This window comes from Castor canadensis, chromosome 3 (genome assembly GCF_047511655.1).
Source record: "Castor canadensis chromosome 3, mCasCan1.hap1v2, whole genome shotgun sequence".
In the NCBI taxonomy this organism is placed as follows: Eukaryota; Metazoa; Chordata; class Mammalia; order Rodentia; family Castoridae; genus Castor; species Castor canadensis.
The window spans coordinates 50685384-50712320 of NC_133388.1; the positions used below are offsets into that span (position 1 = coordinate 50685384).

At 39.2% G+C, this 26937-nt stretch overlaps 2 protein-coding genes across 10 annotated transcripts in view; one reads left to right on the top strand and one right to left on the bottom strand.

The window, feature by feature from the left end:
* Nucleotides 1-22862, bottom strand: part of Txndc16 (thioredoxin domain containing 16) — a 120587-nt gene extending 97725 nt beyond the window's left edge. For 2 of the 8 annotated variants that reach the window (XR_012446161.1, XM_074067945.1), the window contains exons 1-5: nucleotides 22634-22861; nucleotides 22356-22425; nucleotides 12370-12466; nucleotides 11192-11428; nucleotides 9624-9706 (exon numbers count right to left, since the gene is read on the bottom strand). Coding sequence is in view for 7 of the 8 variants with exons in the window: in XM_074067945.1 (XP_073924046.1) it covers nucleotides 9624-9706; nucleotides 11192-11354 (246 nt within the window). In the remaining variant the exon portion in view is untranslated. Of the gene's footprint in view, nucleotides 1-9623; nucleotides 9707-11191; nucleotides 11429-12369; nucleotides 12467-22309; nucleotides 22426-22633 lie in introns of those variants that run through there. The other 6 variants (XM_074067946.1, XM_074067949.1, XM_074067947.1 and 3 more) reach the window with 6 other exon arrangements.
* Nucleotides 22863-23428: 566 nt separating this feature from the next.
* Nucleotides 23429-26937, top strand: part of Gpr137c (G protein-coupled receptor 137C) — a 56429-nt gene continuing 52920 nt past the window's right edge. For both annotated transcript variants that reach the window (XM_020160054.2, XM_074067953.1), the window contains exon 1: nucleotides 23429-23946. In XM_020160054.2, the coding sequence (XP_020015643.2) occupies nucleotides 23506-23946 (441 nt within the window). In that variant the 5' untranslated portion in view covers nucleotides 23429-23505. The remainder of the gene's footprint in view (nucleotides 23947-26937) is intronic.

Below are 26937 nucleotides of genomic sequence, written 5' to 3' on the forward strand. Positions count from 1 at the left end.
GTGTCCTGACACATCTGATTACATACGGAGGAGAATATGTAATGGAACAAGATCAAAAGGAGAAAGGCCAACTATTAGGAAACTACTGTGGCTTCCCAGATGAGAAGTAATGAAGGAGAAGTAAAAGTGAAACTGCAGGAAGTGGTCAAGACTTGAAAATTTTGATGGCAGAACCTAGCAGTAGATAGACTAGTGATAAGAGAAAGAAAAGTCAAGGATGACTGAATGGTTTTGTTTTTTTTAAATCAACTTTGATAAAGTCACATAGTCACTCCAGATTTCAATTCGGTATCATTTACACGATGTATCTTTTTTCTCTGCTCACTTTAAAGATTTCTGAGGCCCTTATTTTAGTCACACTTCTAAACAACATACAGTTGGATTTGGTTATTATATCCAACTTGAGAATTGGACAATTGGGACAGCTGACATTTAGTCCCACTTCTGTTTTGGAGTTTTCTTCATCCTTCTCTGCCTCTGGCAATCTTAACTTTTGAAGACATTCTCATATACTGCTTTTCTTGAGGTGACTCTCAAGACTCTCCACCTCAAAAGTCAGTTTTTTTCTATGGTATTTTAATTTTATCTATCTAATTACAAGAATCAGGTTTTACTATTTATTTATTTTGGGACATATAGAACTTGAATTCAGGGCTTCATGCTTGTTAGGCAGGGGCTCTGCCACTTGAATACACCCCAAACTCTTTTTTGCTTTATTTTTTAGGTAGTGTCTCACAGTTTTGCCTGGGGCCAGCCTCAGACTTTAATCCTCCTACATGGCCACCCACGTGGCTGACATCACATACCACCATGTCCAGCTTACTGATTGAGATGGGGTCTTGACTGCAATCTTCCTATGCCTCCTGAGTAGCTGGGATTAAAGGCATAAGTCACCACACCCACTGGGTTTTGCTATGTATTAAAAGATTTATGAATATGTTTCATCCTCCCTATAGGGTATATCCTCTCCAAAGAAAAGGACTAGGTCTTAGTCATCTTTCTATCCAAAAAGACCTAAATAGACTAAGTTAATTTCAATCTCACAAATATTTTGAGTATTTCCTATGTGCAAGGATTGAGCTAGTTACTCAACACAGGCCTCTTATTCACCACTATCTCCTTTCCAAATAGCTCTTGACCATAAAATCAAGAGTTTAAGTTAAGAGAGGTTACTGCCTGGACACAAACCTAAATATTCTACTCCAGTTACTAGATGGGCAATACTAGGTGCTCATCTATTAGTTACAGGATTAGCAAGGCGATTATCTCTTTAGGTTTCAAATCAACTGCTATTTCATTTCTAAATTTCAGTCTAAATTTTTATTCAAAGCTCCGGGTACTTTATGTTCTACAGCAAATTCAGTTGTTCAAAGACAACTGAGACCTCTGCACGTATAGAATTGACACATAAAAATAGGGTTTGTGTTATTTTTTTAAAGGAACATAGCTAAATCAACGAATGTTTCTAAGCTTCCTGCACTGGAAAGTATAGCTGCAGAGACAGTGGGAAAAGGCTAAGAAACCAAGAAAGAGTAAATGTATGCGAGAGTCAGGTAGGGCCAGGTGCCAGGGGCTCACACCTGTAATCCTAGCTACTCAGGAGGCAGAAATCAGGAGGATCACTGTTCAAAGCCAGTCCAGGCAAATAGTTCATGAGACCCTATCTTGAAAACACCCATCACAAGAAAGGGCTGGTGGAGCACCTGCCTCACAAGCATGAGGCCGAGTTCAAACCCCAGTACCACCACCACCAAAAAAAAAAAAAGAATCTGAAAGACATTAATATCAACTCACTGGGTTACTTCACGATCACTTTCGTGCAGTACAGATTATAAATCTAAATTAAATGAAAGGCTTATGAAGCTTATCTGATCCAAGATGCAAGTGAAAATTGTTCTTGATACTCCATGGCAAATGTGAACAATTTTTAAGAAAAATTAGGTATGCAGTTTCAATGTACATTGTTTTAACTTTGATACAAAAATAAATAAGTGTGAGAAACTGCAACAAAAACAACTATCAACCAAAAAAATCTTTAATTATGCTATTTTGTTACCTTGGTTTATACTAATAGAAATTTAATAAATAGTTGAATTGTGACTATTAAGAAATATTTGTCAGACAAAACAAAACAGAACAAAAAAATAAAATTATGGATTTGGAAAATGGCACTGTACCTTAATAATAAATGAAATAAAGTTAAATTCTAAGCTAAACAATTTTAAACAGTTTCTTTTGTCTCTGTACATACTATATTATATAGAAAATCTGAAACAATCTTTCTCTTTATCCTTATTCAAAAAATGAAAAAAATATGTTTCTAGTTAGAAAAAAAAGGTATGAGGGGATTCCAAGATGGCAGCTAGAGGGAGGAAGCAGAAAGCGAGCCTCCTATAGTGAAATCTTGGGAGAGACGCTGGAGACACACTTTGCAGGCAAAACCACCGAGAAGAGGTAAAACTTTGACCCCTTCACACCTCCAGCCGGCGCAGAAAATCTCCACTTCACGTTAAAAGGAGAAACAAGGAGGGCCCCCAGGCCACCAATCGCCCGCACCCAGACGGCTTGGGAAGACACGGACAAGGTGAGCTTCGCAGTACCGTGGTACTCCCACAGACAAGCCTGGGCCAGAGCAGCATAGTCCCCTGGACAGACCGACCTCCACCCAGAGGAAAAAAAGAGAAACTGAGTAATAAGCAATAAGAATAATAAAGACATGCGGGAAAGAGGGTGGGGTGCATTGAGCACTGAAGATTGGGGGAAGGGAATCCTTCCTGGGACAGTAAATAAACAAGCTGGGTGGGCCGGAGAGCCTCTGGTGAGAGCGGGGGTGCGCGCCCAGCAACCAGGAGCGGGAAAGCTTGTGAGAGTGGTGGAGGGAGGAAAACTCCACAGGACAGGGGGGACGACCCACTTCCCACATGAACTGTAAACAAACATGGTGGCTGGCAAGAGCAGCAGCACCGCCCAGTAATCAGGAGCAGGAAAGCTTGTAAAAGCAGCAGTAGAAGGAAAACTCCACAGGAGAGGGGGGAAGACCCACTTCCCACATGAACTGTAAATAAACACACAGGGCTGAGAAAGTGGATGCAGTGTCACTTTCCCCAGTGTGCTTTGAAAGGGGAAAGCTTGCAGCAGAGGCGCACAAGAAAACTCTGAGTAAACAAAGCCTGCAGGGCCAGGTGAGTGCTAAGCTCACCCCTGAGATCTGCATAAATAACGCCTCCAGCAACAGCAGGCTGACAGCAGTGCGCAGGCAAGACACAGCCACAGATAGCAACTCACAGAACTGTCTCCAGACTCTTTTTTTTTTTTTCTGTTTCTCCCTACCTTTGATGAGAGAACAACCGAATTATACCTACATGCTGAAAAACTTACTGAAACTGTATTGCATTTGAACTTGGGACACTTGGTGGGTTTTTTTTTTGTGTGTGTGTGTGTGTAGTTTTGTTCTACTTTATGCATCTACACCTGAGAACAACAGAACAACATCTGAGGCACCATCTCCAGGATTGGAGACTGAGACGGACACCCAAATTATTAAGACTGAAACTTCATCACATTTGAACTTGGATGTTTTTCGGTTTTTTTGTTTTTTTTTTAATTTTCTATTTTTCATTTTATTTTATTTATATATATATATTTCTTTCATTAACTTACTTTTTATTTTTTTTATTTTTGATTTTGAATCCTCTCTCTGTCTCTCTAATGTCTGTTCAGCTTACTGTCAATTAGTACACTAATGCTCCCTGTTTATACCTTTGAAACTTTCTTGTCTGATTCCATGTTCTGTTTTCTCCTTCTTATCTGTTTATTTGTTTTTCCCTTTTCTTTAACTTCTTGCTTTCCATCTCAGCTCACCCTTCCATTCTAAATATTACCATTGTTATTATTACAAGCTAGAAAATACTTAATCGCACACAGTACAGGGACAGTAACAACACCAAAGACAATGACGGGAAGACAGAAAAAACAGGGAAACCAGTTTCCCCACAGCAAAAAATTAGTACAGGAACCAGAGGGGAAGGAAGAAAAGAGATACTGAGATCCAGACTCCAACAAAATGAAGATAAACTATGCCAAAGGAACCAATGAGGCCCACAAGAATAATTTAAAAGAAGACATACTACAGGTACTCAATGAGAATTTTATAGATAATACTGGATAGGGTCAACCAAAATGTACAGGAGACACTCAAGAAATTCCAAGACAACAAAAATAGAGAACTTGAAAAAGCAAAAGAAGAAATAAAGGAAACCATAGAAGCACTGTATAAACACCAAAGTGAAAGAGAGAACACAATGAATAAATGGATAAATGAACTCAGGACAAAAATAGACAACATTAAAGAGGAAACCACCCAGGATATGGAAAACCTCAGAAAAAAGAACGAAACAGAACTGCAAAACAAAACGGAAGGCCAATCCAGCAGAATAGAACAAACAGAAGACAGAATCTCAGAACTTGAAGATGAAATGGTAATTAAAGGAAAAACCGAAGAACTATTAATTAAACAACTCAAGACCTGTGAAAAGAAAATGGAAGAACTCACTGACTCCATCAAAAGACCAAACTTGAGAATCATGGGCATCGAAGAAGGAGAAGAGGGACAAGCAAAGGGAATGTGTAATATATTCAACAAAATAATACGGAGAATTTCCCAAATCTAGAGAAAGATATTCCCATACAGATGCAAGAGGCCTCCAGGACACCAAACAGACCAGATCAAAATAGAACTACCCCACAACATATCATCATTAAAACAACAAGTTCAGAAACTAGGGAAAGAATATTGAAGGCTGTAAGAGAGAAAAAACAAGTAACATACAAAGGTAAACCCATCAAAATCACAGCAGACTTCTCAACAGAAACATTAAAAGCAAGAAGAGCGTGGGGTGAGATCTTCCAGGCACTGAATGAAAATAACTTCAACCCCAGGATACTCTACCCAGCAAAACTATCATTCAAAATAGATGGAGCAATAAAAGTCTTCCATGATAAGCAGAAACTAAAACAATATGTGACCACAAAGCCACCACTACAAAGGATTCTTCAAGGGATTCTGCACACAGAAAGTGAAACCCAACTTAACCATGAAAAGGCAGGCAACAACAAACCACAGGAAAAGAAAAAGCAAGAAAGTAGAGAGTAATCTCAACTTAGGTACACACAATCAAACCTTCAAACAACTAAGACAACTAAATGACAGGAACCACCACATACCTATCAGTACTAACACTTAATGTTAACAGACTTAATTCACCCATCAAAAGGCACCGCTTGACGAAATGGATTAAAAAGGAAGATCCAACAATTTGTTGCTTACAGGAGACCCATCTCACTGACAGAAATAAGCATAGGCTTAGGATGAAAGGCTGGAAGAAGATTTACCAAGCCAATGGCCCCCGAAAACAGGCAGGAGTAGCAATACTTATCTCTGACAAAGTAGACTTCAAACCTACATTGATCAAATGAGATAAAGAAGGACATTCCACACTAATAAAAGAGGAAATAGACCAAAAAGAAATAACAATCATCAATCTGTATGCACCCAATGTCAACGCACCCAATTTCATCAAACATACCCTGAAAGACCTAAAAGCATATATTAACTCCAACACAGTGGTTTTGGGAGAGTTTAACACCCATTATCAATAGATAGGTCATCCAAACAAAAAATCAATAAAGAAATCCAAGATCTAAAATATACAATAGATCAAATGGACCTAGTTGATGTCTACAGAACATTTCATCCAACTTCTACACAATATACATTCTTCTCAGCAGCCCATGGAACCTTCTCCAAAATAGATCATATCCTAGGGCACAAAGCAAGCCTCAGCAAATATAAGAAAACAGAAATTATACCGTGCATACTATCTGATCACAATGCAGTAAAAGTAGGACTCAACAACAAAAGTAAAGACAAAAAACATGCAAACAGTGGAAACTAAATAACACATTACTTAATGAACAATGGATCATCAATGAATTAAAAGAGGAAATTAAAAAGTTCCTGGAAGTCAATAAAAATGAAAACACAACCTACCGGAACCTATGGGATACAGCTAAGGCAGTTCTGAGAGGAAAGTTTATAGCCATGAGTGCATATATTAAAAAGACAGAAAGATCCCAAATCAATGACCTAATGATACATCTCAAACTCCTAGAAAAACGAGAACAAGCAAATCCCAAAACAAATAGAAGGAGAGAAATAATAAAAATAAGAGCTGAAATCAACAAAATAGAAACCAAAAAAACCATACAAAGAATTAATGAAACAAAAAGTTGGTTCTTTGAAAAAATAAACAAGATCGATAGACTCTGGCAAACTTGACTAAAATGAGGAGAGAAAAAACCCAAATTAGTAGAATCAGGAATGCAAAAGGGGAGATAACAACAAACACCATGGAAGTCCAGGAAATCATCAGAGACTATTTTGAGAAACTATGTACAAATAAATTTGAAAATCTTAAAGAAATGGACAGATTTCTAGATACATATGATCATCCAAAACTGAACCAAGAGGAAATTAATCACCTGAATAGATCTATAACACAAAATAAAATTGAAGCAGCAATCAAGAGTCTCCCCAAAAAGAAAAGTCCAGGACCTGATGGATTCTCTGCTGAATTCTATCAGACCTTTAAAGAAGAACTGACACCAACTCTCCTTAAACTGTTCCACGAAATAGAAAGGGAAGGAAAACTGCAAAATACATTTTATGAAGCCAGTATTACACTTATCCCAAAACCAGGCAAAGACACCTCCAAAAAGGAGAACCATAGGCCAATCTCCTTAATGAACATTGACGGAAAAATCCTCAACAAAATAATGGCAAACCGAATTAAACAATACATCAAAAGGATTATTCACCACAACCAAGTAGGCTTCATCCCAGGGATGCAGGGGTGGTTCAACATACGAAAATCAATAAACGTAATAAACCACATTAACAGAAGCAAAGACAAAAACCACTTGATCATCTCAATAGATCCAGATAAAGCCTTTGATAAGATCCAACACCATTTCATGATAAAGCTCTAAGAAAACTAGGAATAGAAGGAAAGTACCTCAACATTATAAAAGCTATATATGACAAACCTACAGCCAGCATTATACTTAACGGAGAAAAACTAAAACCATTCCCTCTAAAATCAGGAACCAGACAAGGATGCCCACTATCTCCACTCCTATTCAACATAGTACTGGAATTCCTAGCCAGAGCAATTAGGCAAGAAGAAGGAATAAAAGGAATACAAATAGATAAAGAAACTGTCAAAATATCCCTATTTGCAGATGACATGATCCTATACCTTAAAGACCCAAAAAACTCTACTCAGAAGCTTCTAGACATCATCAATAGCTGCAGCAAGGTAGCAGGATAGAAAATCAACATAGAAAAATCATTAGCACTGCTACATACTAACAATGAGTAAAGTGAAAAAGAATGTATGAAAACAATTCTATTTACAATAGCCTCAAAAAAAATCAAATACCTAGGTGTAAACCTAACAAAAGATATGAATGACCTCTATAAACTTCTGAAGAAAGAGATTAAGGAAGACTATAGAAAGTGGAGAGATCTCCCATGCTCATGGATTGGTAGAATCAACATAGTAAAAATGTCTATACTCCCCAAAGTAATCTACATGTTTAATGCAATTCCCATCAAAATTCCAATGATATTCATTAAAGAGATTGAAAAATCTACTGTGAAATTTATATGGAAACACAAGAGGCCACGAATAGCCAAGGCAATACTCAGTCAAAAGAACAATGCTGGAGATATCACAATACCTGACTTCAAACTATATTATAAAGCAGTAACAATAAAAACAGCATGTACTGGCACAAAAACAGACATGAAGACCAGTGGAACAGAATAGAGGACCCAAATACGAAGCCACACAACTATAAGCAACTTATCTTTGACAAAGGACCTAAAAATATACGATGGAGAAATAGCAGCCTCTTCAACAAAAACTGCTGGGAAAACTGGTTAGCAGTCTGCAAAAAACTGAAACTAGATCCATGTATATCACCCTATACCAATATTAACTCAAAATGGATCAAGGATCTTAATATCAGACCCCAAACTCTAAAGTTGATACAGGAAAGAGTAGGAACTACTCTGGAGTTAGTAGGTATAGGTAAGAACTTTCTCAGTGAAACCCCAGCAGCACAGCAACTAAGAGATAGCATAGATAAATGGGACCTCATAAAACTAAAAAGCTTCTGTTCATCAAAAGAAATGGTCTCTAAACTGAAGAGAACACCCACAGAGTGGGAGAAAACATTTGCCAACTTTACATCAGACAAAGGACTGATAACCAGAATATACAGGGAACTTAAAAAACTAAATTCTCCCAAAACTAATGAACCAATAAAGAAATGGGCTAGTGAACTAAACAGAACTTTCTCAAAAGAAGAAATTCAAATGGCCAGAAAACACATGAAAAAATGCTCACCATCTCTAGCAATAAAGGAAATGCAAATTAAAACCACACTAAGATTCCACCTCACCCCTGTTAGAATAGCCATCATCAACAACACCACCAACAACAGGTGTTGGCGAGGATGCGGGGAAAAAGGAACCCTCTTACACTGTTGGTGGGAATGTAGACTAGTACAACCACTCTGGAAAAAAATTTGGAGGCTACTTAAAAAGCTAAACATTGATCTACCATATGATCCAGCAATACCACTCTTGGGGATATACCCAAAAGACTGTGACACAGGTTACTCCAGAGGCACCTGCACACCCATGTTTATTGCGGCACTATTCACAATAGCCAAGTTATGGAAACAGCCAAGATGCCCCACTACTGACAAATGGATCACGAAAATGTGGTATCTATACACAATGGAATTTTATGCAGCCATGAAGAAGAACACAATGTTATCATTTGCTGGTAAATGGATGGAATTGGAGAACATCATTCTGAGTGAGGTTAGCCTGGCCCAAAAGACCAAAATTTGTATGTTCTCCCTCATATGTGGACATTAGATCAAGGGCAAACACAACAAGGGGATTGGACTTTGAGCACATGATAAAAGCGAGAGCACACAAGGGAGGGGTGAGGATAGGTAAGACACCTAAAAAATTAGCTAGCATTTGTTGCCCTTAACGCAGAGAAACTAAAGCAGATACCTTAAAAGCAACCGAGGCCAAGAGGAAAAGGGGACCAGGAACTAGAGAAAAGGTTAGATCAAAAAGAATTAAACAAGAAGGTAACACACACGCACAGGAAATTAATGTGAGTCAACTCCCTGTATAGCTATCCTTATCTCAACCAGCAAAACCCCTTGTTCCTTCCTATTATTGCTTATACTCTCTCTACAACAAAATTAGAAATAAGGGCAAAATAGTTTCTGCTGGGTATTGAGGGGGACGGGGAAAGAGAGAGGGGTAAGAGTGGGTGGTAAGGGAGGGGGTGGGGGCAGGGGGGAGAAATGACCCAAGCCTTGTATGCACATATGAATAATAAAATTTTTTTAAAAATACCAAAAAGAAAAAAAGATATGAAACTAAAGTATTTTTAGGCAACTCAGTCTTGAGCCAAACAGTTAGTTGTAAAATGTGCATCACAAACATTTTACCAATATAAATATTTTTATACCTTTGCAACTGAAATCCCATAGTCCTGGAGAGGTCTAACAGCCTCATTCAGCTCTTCAAGAAATATAGAGGTACTTGGAGAATCTAAAACAAGAAATGTTTCATAAATGTTTATGAACTTTCCCTTTCTAAAAATGAATTTAAAATATTAAAACCAAAATCTGTAAGCACAGAATATGTTGACTGGTCCAAGTAGACTTCAACAAAAAATAAACATACCTAGTTACATATTTTCACCCTCTTCCTTCTCTATTTGCCTCATTAGTCTTATCTCTAATATTATGATACATTATATTTCTTTTCTTTTTTGGGGGGTGGTACTGGTGGTTGAACTCAGGTCCTTCCATTTGTGAGGCAGGTGCTCTACCACTTGAACCACTCTGTCAGCCCAGTAATATAACTTTAGAAGTGACTTAAAAACTTCCTATGTAACAATAATATGATAAAAAATGCCTAATTTAAACTTAACATTTCACTTTATTCTTCCAAATTTAATACCAGATATACAATATACATATATAAGTTATATATACATATGTAAAAAATGAAAATGTTTCTAGTTAAAAAAAAGATATACATATATATATAAAACTTATCATCAAAGTGATTTTAAAATACTAAATCACAGTTATAAATAAGGAACCAACCAGAAGTGTGGATTCACTTCATTTACTAATTCCAATAGAATAGTATTTTTGAGGCATGAAGACTTAAATGAGTTCATTAGAATTATAAGTTATGCTCAATTTATATTACTTAATTCAGTATAATTAATGACACAGTTAAAGCAAAGTCTTAAAGTATTAATCCATTTTAAGCTTTAAAAAACTTATAATATTTACATGCTAAAAGCATAAAAAAGTGTATTTTCAGAAATGGTGAAATTCAGATATTATAACAATAAATAATTTTTTTTTGTTTTTTTTGGTGGTACTGAGGTTTGAACTCAAAGCTTCACACTTGCTAGGCAGGCACTCTATCACTTAAGCCATAGCTCCAGCCCTTTTTGCTCTGGTTATTTGGAAATAGGGTCTCACTTTTTTTCCCAGGCAAAAATTCCATTTTATATTTTCAACATACCTGGGATGACAGGTACATGCCACCATGCCCGCTTTTTTCTTTCATCGCGGAGGGGGGGGTGGGCCTCAAACTTTTTTTTTGCATGGACTGGCTGGAACTATGATGCTCCTACTTTCAGCCTCCCAAGTAGCTAGGATTACAGGCATGTGCCACTGGCACCTGACTAGCAAGAAGTAATTCTTAACTAGTATTTATCATGAACTAAGCATATGAGTAAACACATTTATTCCTCAATTATTCCTCACAATAAACTTAGAAAGAAATTATTATTTTCTTATAATAAATGATGAAAGAAACACAGAGAGAAGCTATGTGAGTTGACCAAGGTCACACTACAGGCCAGGAAGCAGAGGCCAGATTCTCCAGGCAGGCATATTGTAGCAACAGCTTTATAGCACATATCATTAGTCCTGACATTAAGTTTCTACTGAACATATTAACAGGAATATGAATATCACAAGGATCATTTTAGAATTTTAAAAAACTTACCAGCTTGACAAAAATAAGCTAAAGAGGCTTTTCCTGGTTGCAATGTACTAAAATATTTCTGAGGAGTCAGATCTGGCAAAGAATCTTCAGTTGACTTGTAAACAATGCACATCATGACAAAAGAGATCCCAACTCTAAATACACTGAAGCCGGAAGACATCATGAGCTATAGTTGTATATGAGCAGGAGATGTTGTCTGTTTTGTTCACTGCTAGCTTCTGTTGCCTAGGACAATACCTAGCACAGAGAAGATGTTCAACAAAGTTTTGTTAAATGTATGAAGTTAAGTCTACAGTGAAAAAAGCCTTTACTTATTTTTTTTTATTTTGTTATAACTTTATTTCCTCCTAGTAAATATCTGAGAGGGAATGATATATAGTGACATTGATTTGATAATACCTATTGTTTTTTGTGGGCAGAATCAGACTCAGGACCTCACACTTAGGCAAGTGCTCTGACACTTGAGGCATATCCCAGCCCTTTTTAATTTAGTTTGTTTTTCAGATAGGATCTGGAGATTTTGCACAAGCCAGCCTTAGACTGTGACCCTACTACCTCTGTCTCCCAAGTAGCTGGGATTTCAGTGTGCACTGTGGTGACACAAGCTATTCTATTGATTTTTTTGTTGGTAGTGGTGGTACCAGAGGTTGAACTCACGGCTTCATGGATGATAGGCAAGCACTCTACAACTGAGTTACATCCCTAGCACAGTGTATCGGTTTCTGATCATTGCAAAAGAAATAAAAAATATCTGGAAAATGCATAACTACATACCTTAAGTTTCACAGATATTTACTGGGGTATGCTAAGCTAACTGTCATTTTTAGAAATTATAAGACTAATCCTCAAACATCTACCCATTTTTTTAAACTGGGCATTTTATTTTCACCTGTCTAAAATTAATTTACAATAAGTACTCAAATAGTTACTTGATATCATGAAGAATGGGAATGAGCCATTCAAAATATGTCTATTATGCTTAGTTTTTATTTTAAATATCCTAGAAGATACCTATTAAGACTACACAAAAACATTTTAAATGAATATATTTCTATGCTTAGGACTTATATACTACCTACACACTTAAGTCTTTTTCAACTCATATTTTGATGCAATCCTACTTTCTGAACTTGGATTTGGTTTAGACCTTCTCCTCTCATCTTCCCTGGTGTACTTACTTCCATGCTCCCTGTGAATGTGCTATTGATTCTCTTTTCAAAAAATTTTCAATTTTTTCTTGAACAACTGAGGGAAGCTCTTCTACTGATGATCTATCTAAGTATAAAAGAAAATAGTTTTGGAAAATTAGTAAACATAAAAATATGGTTGTTGTAGAAGGTAAAGAATTTTAAGTTTTCTAATTTCACATGGGACCATGTTTCAAACACAAGATCACTACTTCAAAATAGGAAATAAAAACAGCAAGGATTATTTCTATGTAAGAATAAGAAGGATATAATTTTTCAGCAAAAAATAAAATGATAAAAGAATGATTTCATGGAGAAATCATAATAAATTGCATACATCCTCTGGTCATTTGATATTATCAGTTAGTGCCTAATACTTCTCCCTAGAGAGCAAGTATTCCTATAAAAGAAGCTAACTATTAATTGATTACTTAAATAAACCCATTCATTAGAGCTAATTTATATTAGTTTTTTAAAAGTACCATTATTTATTTTTATTATGAGTCAAAAGTTCAAAAACTCACGGTAAAATGAGAAGTGAGAACTATGAGAGGTAGATAAAAATGTAATTTTAATGATATAATTAAGGGGTATCCTTGACATTAAAATTGATTATATAGTATAGCTTTTTTTAAACCACCCTATTTTAAAGCCACTTTATATTAATGGAGATGTTTTAAAATAGGTCATTCTCTATTTTCTTTATATTCTGGAGGAAAATGCAAGCATTCCTGAGGCTAAAAGACTCATATAGTTATAACATATAGTTATTTCAATGATAAAACAGCTATAACCTAATTAAGCCAAAAACATTAGGTAAAAGCTTCAAGTATAAAATACCATTTTTCCTTGCCTTGAGGTTACAATTAAGGGTTTTTTATCCAGTTCTAGGATTTTAACTCAGGGCTTTGCACTTGCTAAGCAGATGCTCTATCGCTTGAGCTATACCTCCAGCCCAAAATTCAGTTATTTAAATTGGACATTAGGGTTAACACATTTTTTTTCCCTAAAAGATCTAACCAGACAGCCAATGTCTGAATACTTTCCCACATCTTCTACCTCATTAGACAAATGAGATTAAACATGTGAAAGTACAGTGCATTTGGTCAATTAGAGACATTAGTAATTATTACATGATTTTACAGATTGGAAGTCAGTAGCGATCTCTGTTGTTTGTTCTTTGATAAGATTTGATTATCTAAAAAATTATTTAAAGCAGCTGGATGCCTGTGGCTTATGCCTATAATATTAGCTACTTGGAAGGCTGAGATCAAGAGGATCATGGTTCTAGGCCAATCTGGGCAAAACAAATTCATGAGACTCCCATCTCAACCCAAAAAAGCTGGGTGTGGTAGTGCACATCTGTCATCCTAGCTATGGTTGAAAGCATAAAATAGAAGGATCACAGTCCAGGCCAGCCTTGGCAAAAAGTGAGACCAAAACAGAGCAAAAAGGACTGGAGGCATGGCTCAAGCTACAGAAATACTAGCAAGCAAGTTCAAATTCCAGTACTCAAAAAAAAAAAAAAAAAAACAACTTTAAGTCAGAGAGTTTGCTGGAGCTCATCATAAGAACCACAGTTACAAGGGTGAGAAGACAGAAAGTAAGGGAACACACAGGATGAAAAAGAGAACTAAATTTTCATCTTTCACAAGCCAAAAACCAAATTTATGAAAACAGAAAAGTCAAAGCAATGCAGGAAGCTCTGAGTTCATATCCTAGTACCACCAAAAAAAAAAAAAAAGGCAATTTTTTCTAAAGAAGAAGAAATTAGTGGCAAGGGCAGATACCAAGTGGGCTTTTGAAGTCTTATACAACCATCTCCTTAAACTATCTCATTTTGATTTAAAATTATTACTTGAATGTAATCAAAGCATCCGTAGCTTCTACTAATATTAATCCAATCTACTCTGTCGGACCAGAGAAGCATGGACAAAGCACATGCATGGAAATTAAATGGATTTGTCCAGAGGCATGCCCTCCATATGTAAAGATCTTTAACTAGGCCAGAATGGTGACAAACAATTATAATCTCTGCACTTGGGAAGCTGAGATAAAAAAATCACAAGGTCAAGGCTAGACTGGGCTACACAGTGAGACCCTGTCTCAAAACAACACAACAAAAAGTATCTTAAACTAAAGAGAATGGAAAATGGGTGCAGAAAGAGCCTATCAACAAGCACAGAGTGAAAATAGACACAGAAGGAACTGGGTGACTTTTTTTTCCTCCAATAATTAGAAAAGGAAATAGAAAGCACTACTTAATGCTTTAAAAATCTAAACACCAAAACAGAGTGATGAGAACTTTGGGTTGCAGTTCTCTTTGTAGGTGGAAGGCAGGCTCTCTTCACCCTCCACCTCTGGTGAAGTTGATCACAGTCACCATGTAACTTACTGTATACAAAAAAAAAAAAAAAAGAGGAAAAGAGGCATGTCTCTTTTAGGCAACAATTTTTTGTGGTACTGGGGACTGAACTCAGTGCCCCACACTCTACAACTTTACTCATGTCCCCAGCCCTAATTTTTCAGAAAATTAGGGTCTGGCAATTTTTCCCAGTCAGGCCTTGGACAGTGATCTTCCTACCTCCCCCTCCCCAGTAGTTGGGATCACAGGCTTGTGTGCCACCATGCCAGGCCCTCAGGTAACAATTTTAACAGCTATTGTGTGATAAGATAGGTTTTATTTCTTCTGCCACAATAACTAGAAATGCTTAAATAGTGGCTACTCAGCATGAGTACAACACAGAGAACCTCAGTTGATATGTAATGAGCATGTGACAAAAGTAAGAAACAATGCTTGCTATTTTAAGCCACGGAGATTTGAGGAGTTATTATTGTAGTCTATGTTCATCAAAATACAAACAAGAAATGAGATGCTGACTTAACAAAAACTCCAAAACACTGGCTCAGGGGCCAAGCAGCACTCAAGCTGTTCTGGGCCTACTCAAGGACATTTATCAGAGACTGGAGCTCAGCAAGTGATCTACATGACAATACTGTTGCTCAGTACTTTGGAGGTGATGCATACCTAATGAATTTGTAATGAACATGTATCTAGATTCTTGCAGCTAATGGGCTTATTTATAGCAATGAGAAGAGACTGGGAAACAGATTAATACTGTGTGATCAGAGATTGAAAAATCTACCCTAAAATTCATTTGGAAACACAAGAGACTGCGAATAGCCAAGGCAATACTCAGCAAAAAGAGCAATGCTGAAGGTATCACAATACCTGACTTCAAACCATATTACAAAGCAATAGCAATAAAAACAGCATGGTACTGGCACAAAAAAAGACATGAAGACCAGTGGAACAGAATGAGAATCCAGATATGAATCCACACAACTATACCCACCTCATTTTTGACAAAGGTGCCAAAAATATACAATGGAGAAAAGACAGCCTCTTCAAAAATGTTGCTGGGAAAATTGGTTACCTGTCTGCAAGAAACTGAAACTAGATCCATGTCTATCACCCTGTACTAGTATCAACTCAAAATGGATCAAGGACCTAAATATCAGACCTGAAAGTCTGAAGTTACTACTATAGGAAGGAGCAGGAAACACTCTGGAACAAATAGGTATAGGCAAAGACTTCCTCAATAGAACCCCAGCAGCCCAGCAACTAAGAGAAAGGATGAATAAGTGGGACTTCATAAAATTAAAAAGCTTCTGCACAACAAAAGAAATGGTCTCTAAACTGAAAAGACCACTCACAGAGTGGGAGAAAATATTTGCCAGTTATACATCAGACAAGGGACTAATAACCAGAATAAACAGGGAACTTAAGAAACTAAACTCTCCTAAACTCAATGAACCAATACAGAAATGGGCAACTAAACTAAACAGAACTTTTTCAAAAGAAGAAATTCAAATGGCCAAAAAACACATGAAAAAATGCTCACCATCTCTAGCCATAAAGGAAATGCAAATCAAAACTACACTAAGATTCCACCTTACCCCTGTTAGAATAGCCATCATCAAAAATACCACCAACAACATGTGTTGGCGAGGATGTGGGAAAAAAAGAACCCTAATCCACTGCTGGTGGGAATGCAAGAAGGTGCAACCACTCTGGGAAAAAATTTGGAGACTTTTAAAAATCTAAACATACACCCTCCATATGATCCAGCAATCCCACTCCTGGGGATATACCCAAAGGAATGCAACATAGGTTACTCCAGAGGCACCTGCACACCCATGTTTATTGCAGCACTATTCACAATAGCCAAGATATGGAAACAACCAAGATGCCCCACTGCTGATGAATGGATCAAGAAAATGTGGTACTTGTACACAATGGAATTTTACTCAGCCATGAAAAAATGAAATCTTATCATTTGCAGGTAAATGGATGGAACTGGAGAACACCATTCTGAGCAAGGTCAGCCAGGCTCAGAAGACCAAACATCAAATGTTCTCCCTCATCTGCAAACTTTAGATTGAGAGCAAATGCAGCAATGTGGTTGGACTTGGATCACAAGACAAGGGGAAAGAACATACGGGAGATATAGGAATAGGTAGAAAACCCAAAACATGAAAGCGTTTGATGTCCCCACTCAGTAGAACTAATATAGAAAACTTAAAACGACAAGTTATCGTGAGGAGGGGATCAGGAACCAACATAAAGATCAGTTAGAGTTGAATCAACATGGGTCATAATACATGGGTACACAAAAGCAACAGTAGGAATCTCTCTGTATAGCTATCCTTAACTCAACTAGCAAAAATGCTTTGTCTTCCTTATTATGCTTATGTCTTTTCTTCAACAAAATCAGTGATAAGGGCAGAACGGGACCTGCCTGGAACTGAGGGGAGGAGGGGGAAAGGGTGGAGGAGGGCAGCAGGGTAGAGAAATGACCCAAACAATGAACGCACATGTAAATAAATGAACAAGAAAAAAAAAAAAGAAATACCATTCAGCAAATCATCAAAAGATAAAATAGTACTGAATGACCAAAGTCCCTTCAAGACATGGCCAAAATTACATTTTTACAAAAGATATATTTATGCAATTTTTCTTCTGTAAAAAAGGCTTATAACTTCATGTATACAGCAATGATCACCTAGCTAGTAAATAATTCCTTTTTCAGTTACCAATCTGGAAAGGAGAAAGTCCCAAACTATGCTGTACAGTGAAAATAAAATTAATGGGGATATTTAAAAAAAAAATACTGTGTGGTGGTTGTTGGTTAAAAGAAATTCAAGAAAGAAGTGCCATCCAAAAGACTAGCTGTCCAAAACCTACAACAATCTGTAGGCCTACACCCTTATATGGTCAAGGAAGCAGGCTGACCAAACTGGTCAGCCACAAAGAGGCCATGTTTTCCAAAACCAATTTTGGATGTGGCCAAGGACAACAAAAATGGCCAGACCTCTCACAAGGCAAAGTGAAAGACCATGGAGAACTATGCCCAAGAACTGTGCAGAGTAAGAACTATTTGTTCCTGGTCTATAATGCAATAAATATTGTGAAACTGAGGTTCTCTGAAGAAGCTGCATCCATATTCAAGATCCTACAGAGTGCTTGATCGTGTCTGAGTACAGCATGGTTACTGTGTTGTAGGTCAAAAGCAAAAATTATCTTGTGCTACCTGAAGCCCCTTTAAATAGCCACTTTCTATCCACCTTTGTATCTAACATGCTCTTAACTTTGGAATGTACTGCTAAGCTTAATATACCTAGCCTCCATCAACCCTAAATCTAGGAATGTAATAAAGACAACATCTAAATCCTACAGACATCCCTGCCTTGCTGTAGCCTGTCTTCCTGATGACCCCACCTATGTATTTTGTAAACACACTAATTCATGACTTTGCGGGGGGAACATGTAATCTTTTCCATAGTTAGATTAGTATTCACAAGACATGGTCACTCATATTTGGCTCAGAATAAACAATTGTTTTTATTCCTTAAAGAAGAGCTGATATTTTTATACCAACAACATAGACATTGAGTGCAAATGTTTAGATGGTTTTACAGAAATTTTATAAAGTAATCTGATACCTGTTTAATAACTATTTTAAAGTAGGGGTTGCAATACAAAGTTTCCTTTTTCCCATGATTCATTTTTGTTATATTTATCAAATATTCAAAGTAGATGGGATTAAAAAAAAACAAACAAAAAACAGCCTAAAGAACCCAGGGAACAGGATTTAGAGCCCTAGCAAGATCTGCCCACAGAGACTTCAACTGTGGATTACTATAGTCTACAATCTGGTATGTACCTTCCATTCTTTCCCAAATGGAAACACCAACCTGTCCCTACACTACTCCATACATTCAACAAGGTGCAGGAGACTGTAAAGAAATTACTGCTTCTGTACATTACTCAGAGATTCTGCATTTTAAGCTTGATGCAATGACGGAGGATGGATTCCACTAGAAGAGTCAAGTATAAATTGCATGTAGGATGGAGAGTATTTGTGGACATGAAGTCTGGACTGTCCAAATGTTTCCAGTTCTCTATACATGCTAAAAATTATACTTCCCAACTTCCTTGAGTTAGGTATGGAATGAATTTGGCCAATGAAATGTGAAAAATGACACACATGACTTCTGGAAGCTTCTAAGAGTCAGTATTAATGAGTTAAGAATCATGACAAGCTTTCCCTCCACTATGATGACTGGCAACACTCACATTGAGGCCTTCTCTGTCAGTCCAAGTCCCAGAAAAAGAACAACATAGAGCAAAGCTCCTAGCTTACCCAGTGTGAAGATAAAACAAACCTTCTATTAAATTCCTAAAGTTTTGTTGGAGTTGTTATCACAATATAACTCAACCTAGCCCTATTGCTATGCCTGTCTTACAATGAGTAATAGGAGAGTGACTTGAACACTCTCCTAGATTTTTAAAACAGGTACTTCAAAGAATTCACAAGAAATTGAACCAATTCCATTATAGGAAGATTCTAAAAGGAAACACAACTCTTTAAAATTCAAGTGACTGTTACTACAACAGGTGCCAAGACTAAAAGAAAGGAGTAGTCATAGGCAAGTGTTTGTCATAGCATGCTTGACATACATACCACCCAACTTTCAGCCTGGAAGGGGACCTTCTATTCTTCAGTATAATGCTTGTGTAAGCACTAATCAGAGTTCGCATACAAGATGTGACTTTTATTTCATCCCTAACCTCTGAACAAGTATGCATTCAAAAGACAGAAATAACGACTTGTAACTAAGGTAACAGATACTGCAAGAGTGGGTCTGGAAGGCTATAGCACACAAAAAAATGCAAATAAAATGTGGATGGCAGCAAAAGTGTTTTCTGTTCAGCACCCAGAAAATTAAGAAAGCCCCCAGATGGCATAAAAGAGGAAGTACCAAGAGAAAAACACTGCTCTTCCTGTTAGTGAGGAGAGGAGGTAAAGATCTGCCTTTATAATTTCATTGAGGGAGGGAAAGAGGGGATGTTACAGGGACAGCTGGTAGTAGTCTTTAGCCAGACCAATCTCATTTTGGGATTGGGTCCTGTATACAATAATATGCAGTTCTTCTGATTTAAATGCAGGAAGACTATTGTGCTAGAGTAATCTACCCTCTCTGAGCAACAGTATTCAACCTTGCTGTACTTGGACTCATTTAAATTTTAGAATATCTGGTAGCAAGCTTTTCTAAAAGAACCTTGATGAATTTCCCCTTTATAGGCTTAAAAATCCCTTACTAACTATAAAATTGATGGTTTTCATGTCAAGAAAAAAGGAAGTTAGCAACTATAACTACTAGATAAATTATACTTTGATTTGTCTGTGGCAAAATATGTTAAGTATTTAAACTTGAACCTGGTAAATAGTACATGCTTAACAAATTTCAAGTATTATTATTATTTCATAACAGAAATTTAACATTGTTCCTCATGTTCAGTGATGTCATTGTATTTTGTGACTCAGAAAATTTTCTGTTGTATGGCATGATTTTGGTTTGGTTAATAAAATGTTTGGATAAAGAAAAAAGATCTGTGGGTATCATTCTCTAGGGAAAGACACATCTCATAATTTGCAACAAATGGAGCATTTAGTGCTTACAAAGTTCCTGTAAGAACATTCTGTCCAAAATTAGCTTATTTACAGTTAGATGCTGTTACTCCAGAACAGAACCTGCTCACTAAACCAGTCTCAAATAAAATGTTGATTAGATCTCAAGATAGTTTATTATTAAAGACCCAAGGGAGGCAATAAAAGGAGCCAACATGTCACCACTTCAACATGTCCTTCAAAGCAGATGGGAAGAAAATCCTCTATCTGAAAACTCTACACTCATCCCCCAAAAAGGAAGAAGAAAGGAAGAGACTGTCCAGACTTGCTCTGACACATGGGGAAAAGCAGTCTCACAACCAAAGACCTAAAATTAGTATTAGTACGATCCAGATTTTGTTAGCCATCACTTTGAACAGAGACTATAGAAGAAAAACAAAACCCTCTTCACGATAAAAGACTATTCATGAAGGAAGACACTGGTCACTGGCCTGATTAACTCCATTTTTGTCCCTCTGTATTTTATTTTTGTGTCTTTTTTTTCCCCTCCAGAGTTTCTCCCTTTTGCAGTCACCTTGGATTACACAGATGACAGGACTGATAAACATCATTATGATAAGGGGCAGAAAATACCCCCAAGCAACAGCAATAACAACTCCTCTGGAACCTGTTGTAAAACCAGAACTGAAATATGATTGATCAGACCACTGGCCTGACCAAGATTACCTGCTGTGTCAGCTAAGCTTATTTCAAGCCCCACCTTTTTAATTTTAAATATTCCTTTCTTTCTTTCCTTATTTATTTTGTGTGGAACTGGGGTTTGAACTCAGGGCCTCATGCTTGCTAGGCAGCTGCTCTACCACTTGAGTCATGCCCCTAGCTTTTCCACCCCCTTTTCTATAAGATCTCAGAGTTCCTGTTAGCCCCCTGAAGATGGACTTGGGATCATTGAACCTCTTTATGCACTGGAAAGCCATATTTGATTAAATCGCCTTTATCTGCTCTTCACCACTACCCATCTCTTTAACTGGCACTGGCATACTGGAATGGGTGCTGAGCCTAGTCTGTTGGAACTTTCTCAGAGCCCAGGCTTTTGCCCTAAAATTCCAATAACATCCATGGCCTGAAATTTGCACCTCCTTGATAACAGAAGATGCACAAATAGGCCATGCCAGAAAATAAGCAGCACCCTTGCTTTTGACAAGTGTCTAATCACATTCTCTTAAGAGTCCATGAGGTGATGCTGTTAAATTCCAATAAATATGGGGTCCTTAACTTCTTACAGAAAGACATATTCTACTGTGCACTGCCCACCCTGCTCAGCTGAATGCTTCATCTGAGGATGTCTATGAAACAGTGCCAGCCCTGCACAACTAGAAAGAACTCAACTGCACCAATATCTGGCAGCTGGTGAGCTACTAGCCCAGATTGTGGAGTACAAAACAGACTTTAAATTCCTGTGGAATGCGTGGCTAGCAAAAAAGAGAGCAACCCTCTTCCTAGGCAAAGCACAGGACAAAGGATAGTGAGTTAGGAAAGGCAGGAACTTGGTTATTCCAGTACATACAAGAGGCTTTCACAAGGATACTGAATTTGTGATGTGCAGTTCATTCTAAAGAGAACACGAATTATTTCCTGTGGATTTTGCACTACTTTGATCATTTTATTACTAAATACAAAAGTCAACAAATATTGTGTGCCGACGTTGGGATATCTATTTATTTCTTGCTTGGTTACAGCAGTAGCATGACATTTATTTTATGTCTCCGTTCCGGGTCTGGAATAGCGCCACTATCTCCTATATACAGGATTAAGGATTCAACACATGTGGAATTTAATGAGTATATCCCATTCTACTTCTTCCTTTCCAATAATCAAAGACAGCTCTGTTACTGTCTTTCTCCCCAAACTTATGCACAGAGCATTTTTCCAAATTATAAATTTCAAAGAACCACCTTCCCCTTACAGATCGCTTCGACATCCATCTGATTTTAATACCACCTCTCCTTCAGGGTCATTTCCCGAGCATCCTCACTCAATTCCCTCGCTCGCGTGTTTCCTACTTCTCACACTGCGAGAAAAAAAAAGAAGTAAAATGACACTCAGAAAGGTCCGGCTGAGCCCCCCACCCCTAATGCCCCAAAACAGGTGCACTTAAGTCAGAATCCAGAGCTTGGCGGCGGTGCAACCCTTGCTAGAGGAAACCCGCCGGGTCTGAAGCGCTTTCCTGCAGGTAGAAACTACAACATCAAACCGAAGGACCCGGGATGCCACCTTACCTGACCGAGACCTGCGTCCAAGACCTGCGTGCAGGGACCTGGGCCGTCCCTGCGGCCGACAGTTGTCGCCACCCCAGACCCAGGAGGAGGGGAAAGGCGGGGCAGCGCGGGGCCCTCCAGGCAGCGAGCAAGCGACGCCTACCTGGGAGGGCACAGCTCCCCCGCCCTCCTGCCTGCGGCCTCCACCCCCTCAGCAGAATCGGACTTCCTAGGCAAAAAACAAGCCCTGAAGCTCCTCCTTCTCCTCGTGCTTCTTACGTAAGGGATTCTCCAACCAATCAGAAGGGTAGTAGGCGAGGCAAGCGCCGCCCCAGGAGACAGACGACTACAGAGTCGTCCCGCCGGCGCGCGGACAGTGCAGTTGCTGGGCCAATCAGCAGCGTGGGTGGGGAGTGCAGCGGAGGGAGAAAGCGAAGAAAGCGAAGGCCCAATTAGATTGCACAATTCTGGAGTGACGGGTCCTGCGATCTGTAGTCTTCCGAGCACGGCGCTCAGGGGGCGTGCTCGCCTGAACCAATCGGTGCCGGCCCACGGTGCGGAGCGAGCGCCTCAAATGCTCGGGTTTCTCAGCTGATTGTCTCCAGCCGAGAGTTGTTTTTTGCTGCTACGGAGCGGAGCCGCAGCAGGAGGAGCCGAGACCCCCCCCGGGGGGGAGGGGGGACGGAGGAAAAGAGGCGGGGTCGGGGAGGTGGGGAGGGGTGGGGGAAGCCGCGGCTGCTCTGCACGGGGCTCCAGGTCCTGTCACGGTGCTCCTGGGGGCTGGAGGTTGGGGTGGGTGGGGGGGTAAGGGGCCAATCCTTCTGCCCCTGGACAGCGGCTCGCAGTCCGGCCGCTTCCTTCCCGCGCTCCCTGGCCAGTCCCCCAACCCCCACATGAGGGTGTCAGTGCCGGGTCCGGCGGCCGCCGCCGCCGCCGCCCCCACGGCCGGCCGCGAAGCCCTGACGCCCGGCGGAGGCGGAGGCGCCGTCGCTGCCGCCTCGGGCGCCGCGGTGCCCGGCTCGGTGCAGCTGGCGCTGAGCGTCCTGCACGCCCTGCTGTACGCCGCGCTCTTCGCCTTTGCCTACCTGCAGCTGTGGCGGCTGCTCCTGTACCGCGAGCGCCGGCTGAGTTACCAGAGCCTCTGCCTCTTCCTCTGCCTCCTGTGGGCAGCGCTCAGGACCACCCTGTTCTCCGCCGCCTTCTCGCTCAGCGGCTCGCTGCCCCTGCTCCGGCCGCCCGCTCACCTGCACTTCTTCCCCCACTGGCTGCTCTACTGCTTCCCCTCCTGTCTGCAGTTCTCCACGCTCTGTCTGCTCAACCTCTACCTGGCGGAGGTAAGGCGGGAGGACGGACTCCCGGATCAACTCCTGCCGACGATCGGCAGGGCAGGTGGGAGGAGGGGAGGGGGACCACGCACCAGCCTGGGGAAACTGAGTCACGCCCGAGACGCGCCAGTGTTTGCGCCCTGAACTTAAGCAGCTGATTAACTCGATGACGGATGGGGCGGCGCGGGGTGGGGGGGGGTGGGTCTGGGGGAGCGTGAGTGAGAGTCTGTGCGCTCCGTCAACTTAAAACAGCGGGACAGCCCTTTGTCCCCGTGTTCTGGTCCTGGAAAGGCAAGGCGTTGGTGGCACCCACAAAGTGGCATCGCAAGAAGTAGCAGCCCCGGTAGCTGTGCCGAAGCCGGTCTGTGTAGAGGGAGGCTGGATGCTGAGGTAGCAGCAGCTCTGCTGAAGCTGGCCCGCTGCCAGCCATTACGTCACCAGGCAGAGCTGTTCCTCCGCTATTGTTGCTGCGTTTCTTTTATTAGAAGCTTATATTCCCTCCTGCATCTCCTTTCCTGTGGCTCCATAAGCCTCACACAAATTCCGTTCGATCGGTCCCCAGCAGGGTTAGCGATCAATAACCAATGCTGGCAGGTCAGGAGAAGGATCTCCGTCAAGCCCGTAATGTTTGTCCCAGTTGCTTCATGCTTTGGTGATTTATCCTACCCTCTTAGAGCATAGTCTGTTTTGGGAGGGTGGGTGGGTGAGAGTAACAGTTAAGAGACAAAAGACTAACTTACCCCGTGCCTATGGCGGAAGCAAACCACCAAACTGTTTTTGCAATAACTTGCTTAATAGCTGGGATTTAATCACACCCCCTTTCTCTTTAATGGGGAATTGCGGGTTGGGTTGCATTGTTCTGCAGCGCTTAGGTATTTGACCCATTTCAAACAGGTTTGGAGTGGAAGGTGTCAATCATGTGCGTCAACTAGTGAAATTTCAGTCACAGTGTTTTGATAATTGCCCCCCCCAAGTGTACCCCTTTTAAAAAATGCTAAGGAAGGGAGGAAACAAGGTGACATCATGTGCATAATTCCAATACAGAATAATATTGGTCTATGCAGCTAATCCTCTCAAAGCTTTTGGAGGTGATGAGAATTAACAGAGTTCTAAAGAAAAGTAAAAATTATCCTTAATAAGTAAGAAATGGAATGCATCACTTTAAAATCACAGTTATAACTTTCACCAGTTAGCATACTAAAAACAACAGCTAAGTAACAAAGCTAATTTAACTTTAATGGTTTTTCTTCTCCATCCTTTGGAAGCCCAAGCAATATGATGACAAAAAATCCAAACAGTAAGAAGCAGAAATAAAAAAGTATTAACAATCATAATTATGCCATAGTCCTGTCAGTTATTTAAGGATGTTTTAATCTTCTAATTGTTTAAGATGTTATAACACTTCTCTTCTTTTTTTCTTTTGAGACAGGGTCTCACTATGTAGCCCATGCTGGCCTCGAACTCACAATCTTACTTTAGCTTCCCAAACGCTGGGATTACAGAGCTGTACCAACACACCAGGCTGCATAGTACTTCTTTATAGTTAAACTGACTTCCGGCCACCATTTCTGACAGGATTGTAGTGACTTCTCATCACTGAAGCCTTATTCTGCTTCACATACAGTTAATTTACCTGAAATTTACTGGTCATCCATATGCTACTAGTATCAGATAACTTTTTCTCTGTCCATTTTAACTTAACTAAATCATATTAATGATACATTGTAAATAGTTGGTAGACATTTCAGAAAGTGACTAAACACTTAACACATAACCATAAAGTGCACAATCTTAAGTGTACAGCTAGATAAAAAATTTATGTACATATACACCATGTTACCACCACCTGGAATAAGATATAAAGCATTTCTGGAGTCCCAGACTGTTCAGTGAACCCTCTATCAGCAGTACCTCTCACCCCAAAGGAAATAAAGTGAATAAAAAAAAGCACCTATATTTAAGCCCAAAGTTCTAAAAGTGTGCTCCTATAGTATAAAATACCCTGAGTATCTAGTTTGGGTTTTCATACTTTTTATTGGTAATATTCCAAGCTCATAAGGAGAAATTTGAAAGTCTTCCTACTAAGTGACTCTCTTGTGTGGTGTACTTTGTTGAAAAATTGCTAAAACACTACTCTTTTAAAAAATATAATTTGGAAAGAAGGTGGGCTAACACTTTTTTCTCCTGCAGTATCTTAATGGTGTGAGTTGTTTATTCTTTTTGTAATCAAACTAACAATTTTAGGACATATATAGCTCTCAATAAATTTTCAACTTTTTTGAAAACTTGCTTAAAAAGAAAATTTCCCAATTCACTAGAGAAAATCATAGGAACCTGTATTTAAAAGAGTATTGTTTGAATTCAGTTTTTTGTATTAATTCTAGGTAACTGGAAGTATACTTAGGATTGGTAAGTGAAGATTTCCCCAGTGAATTCTTTATAGTATAACAAGGTGGTGGAGAATGTCTATATGTTGACAAATACAAAGCTGATATCTGATTTTTTTTAACCCAAAGCCTTGTCTTTACTATCTGTCATATTAAATACAAAATCCATTTTATTTTTGACTTAAAGCATTTGTTGTATTCATTTCTCATTAATTGAAACCATCCTAACTGTAAGGACTTAGTTACAAAGTACCATGGCTTCATATGACTTCTCATACTTAACCTCCAGGAAGCAGATGGTTGAAAGGAAAAAAGCAGTACACTAATCTAAAAACATGTATTAGTCTTTTTCTGGAGGGATCAGTAGAACATGAACTTTACCAGACGAGAGTTCATACTCCTATACTTATACCAGAGAAGACTTCGGTCTTTAAAACAGATTATCTGATAAAAACCAGTGCTATCCACCATTAGGACATGTAAAAGGACTTAAAATGAGAGTTTAGTATACTATCTTTGGAACATTGTGATGCATGCCAAAATCAATGAGTTCATCTTTGAGATCCATATTGACATTTTTTCTTGCAATTTTATAATGTGAATGCCAGTTGCT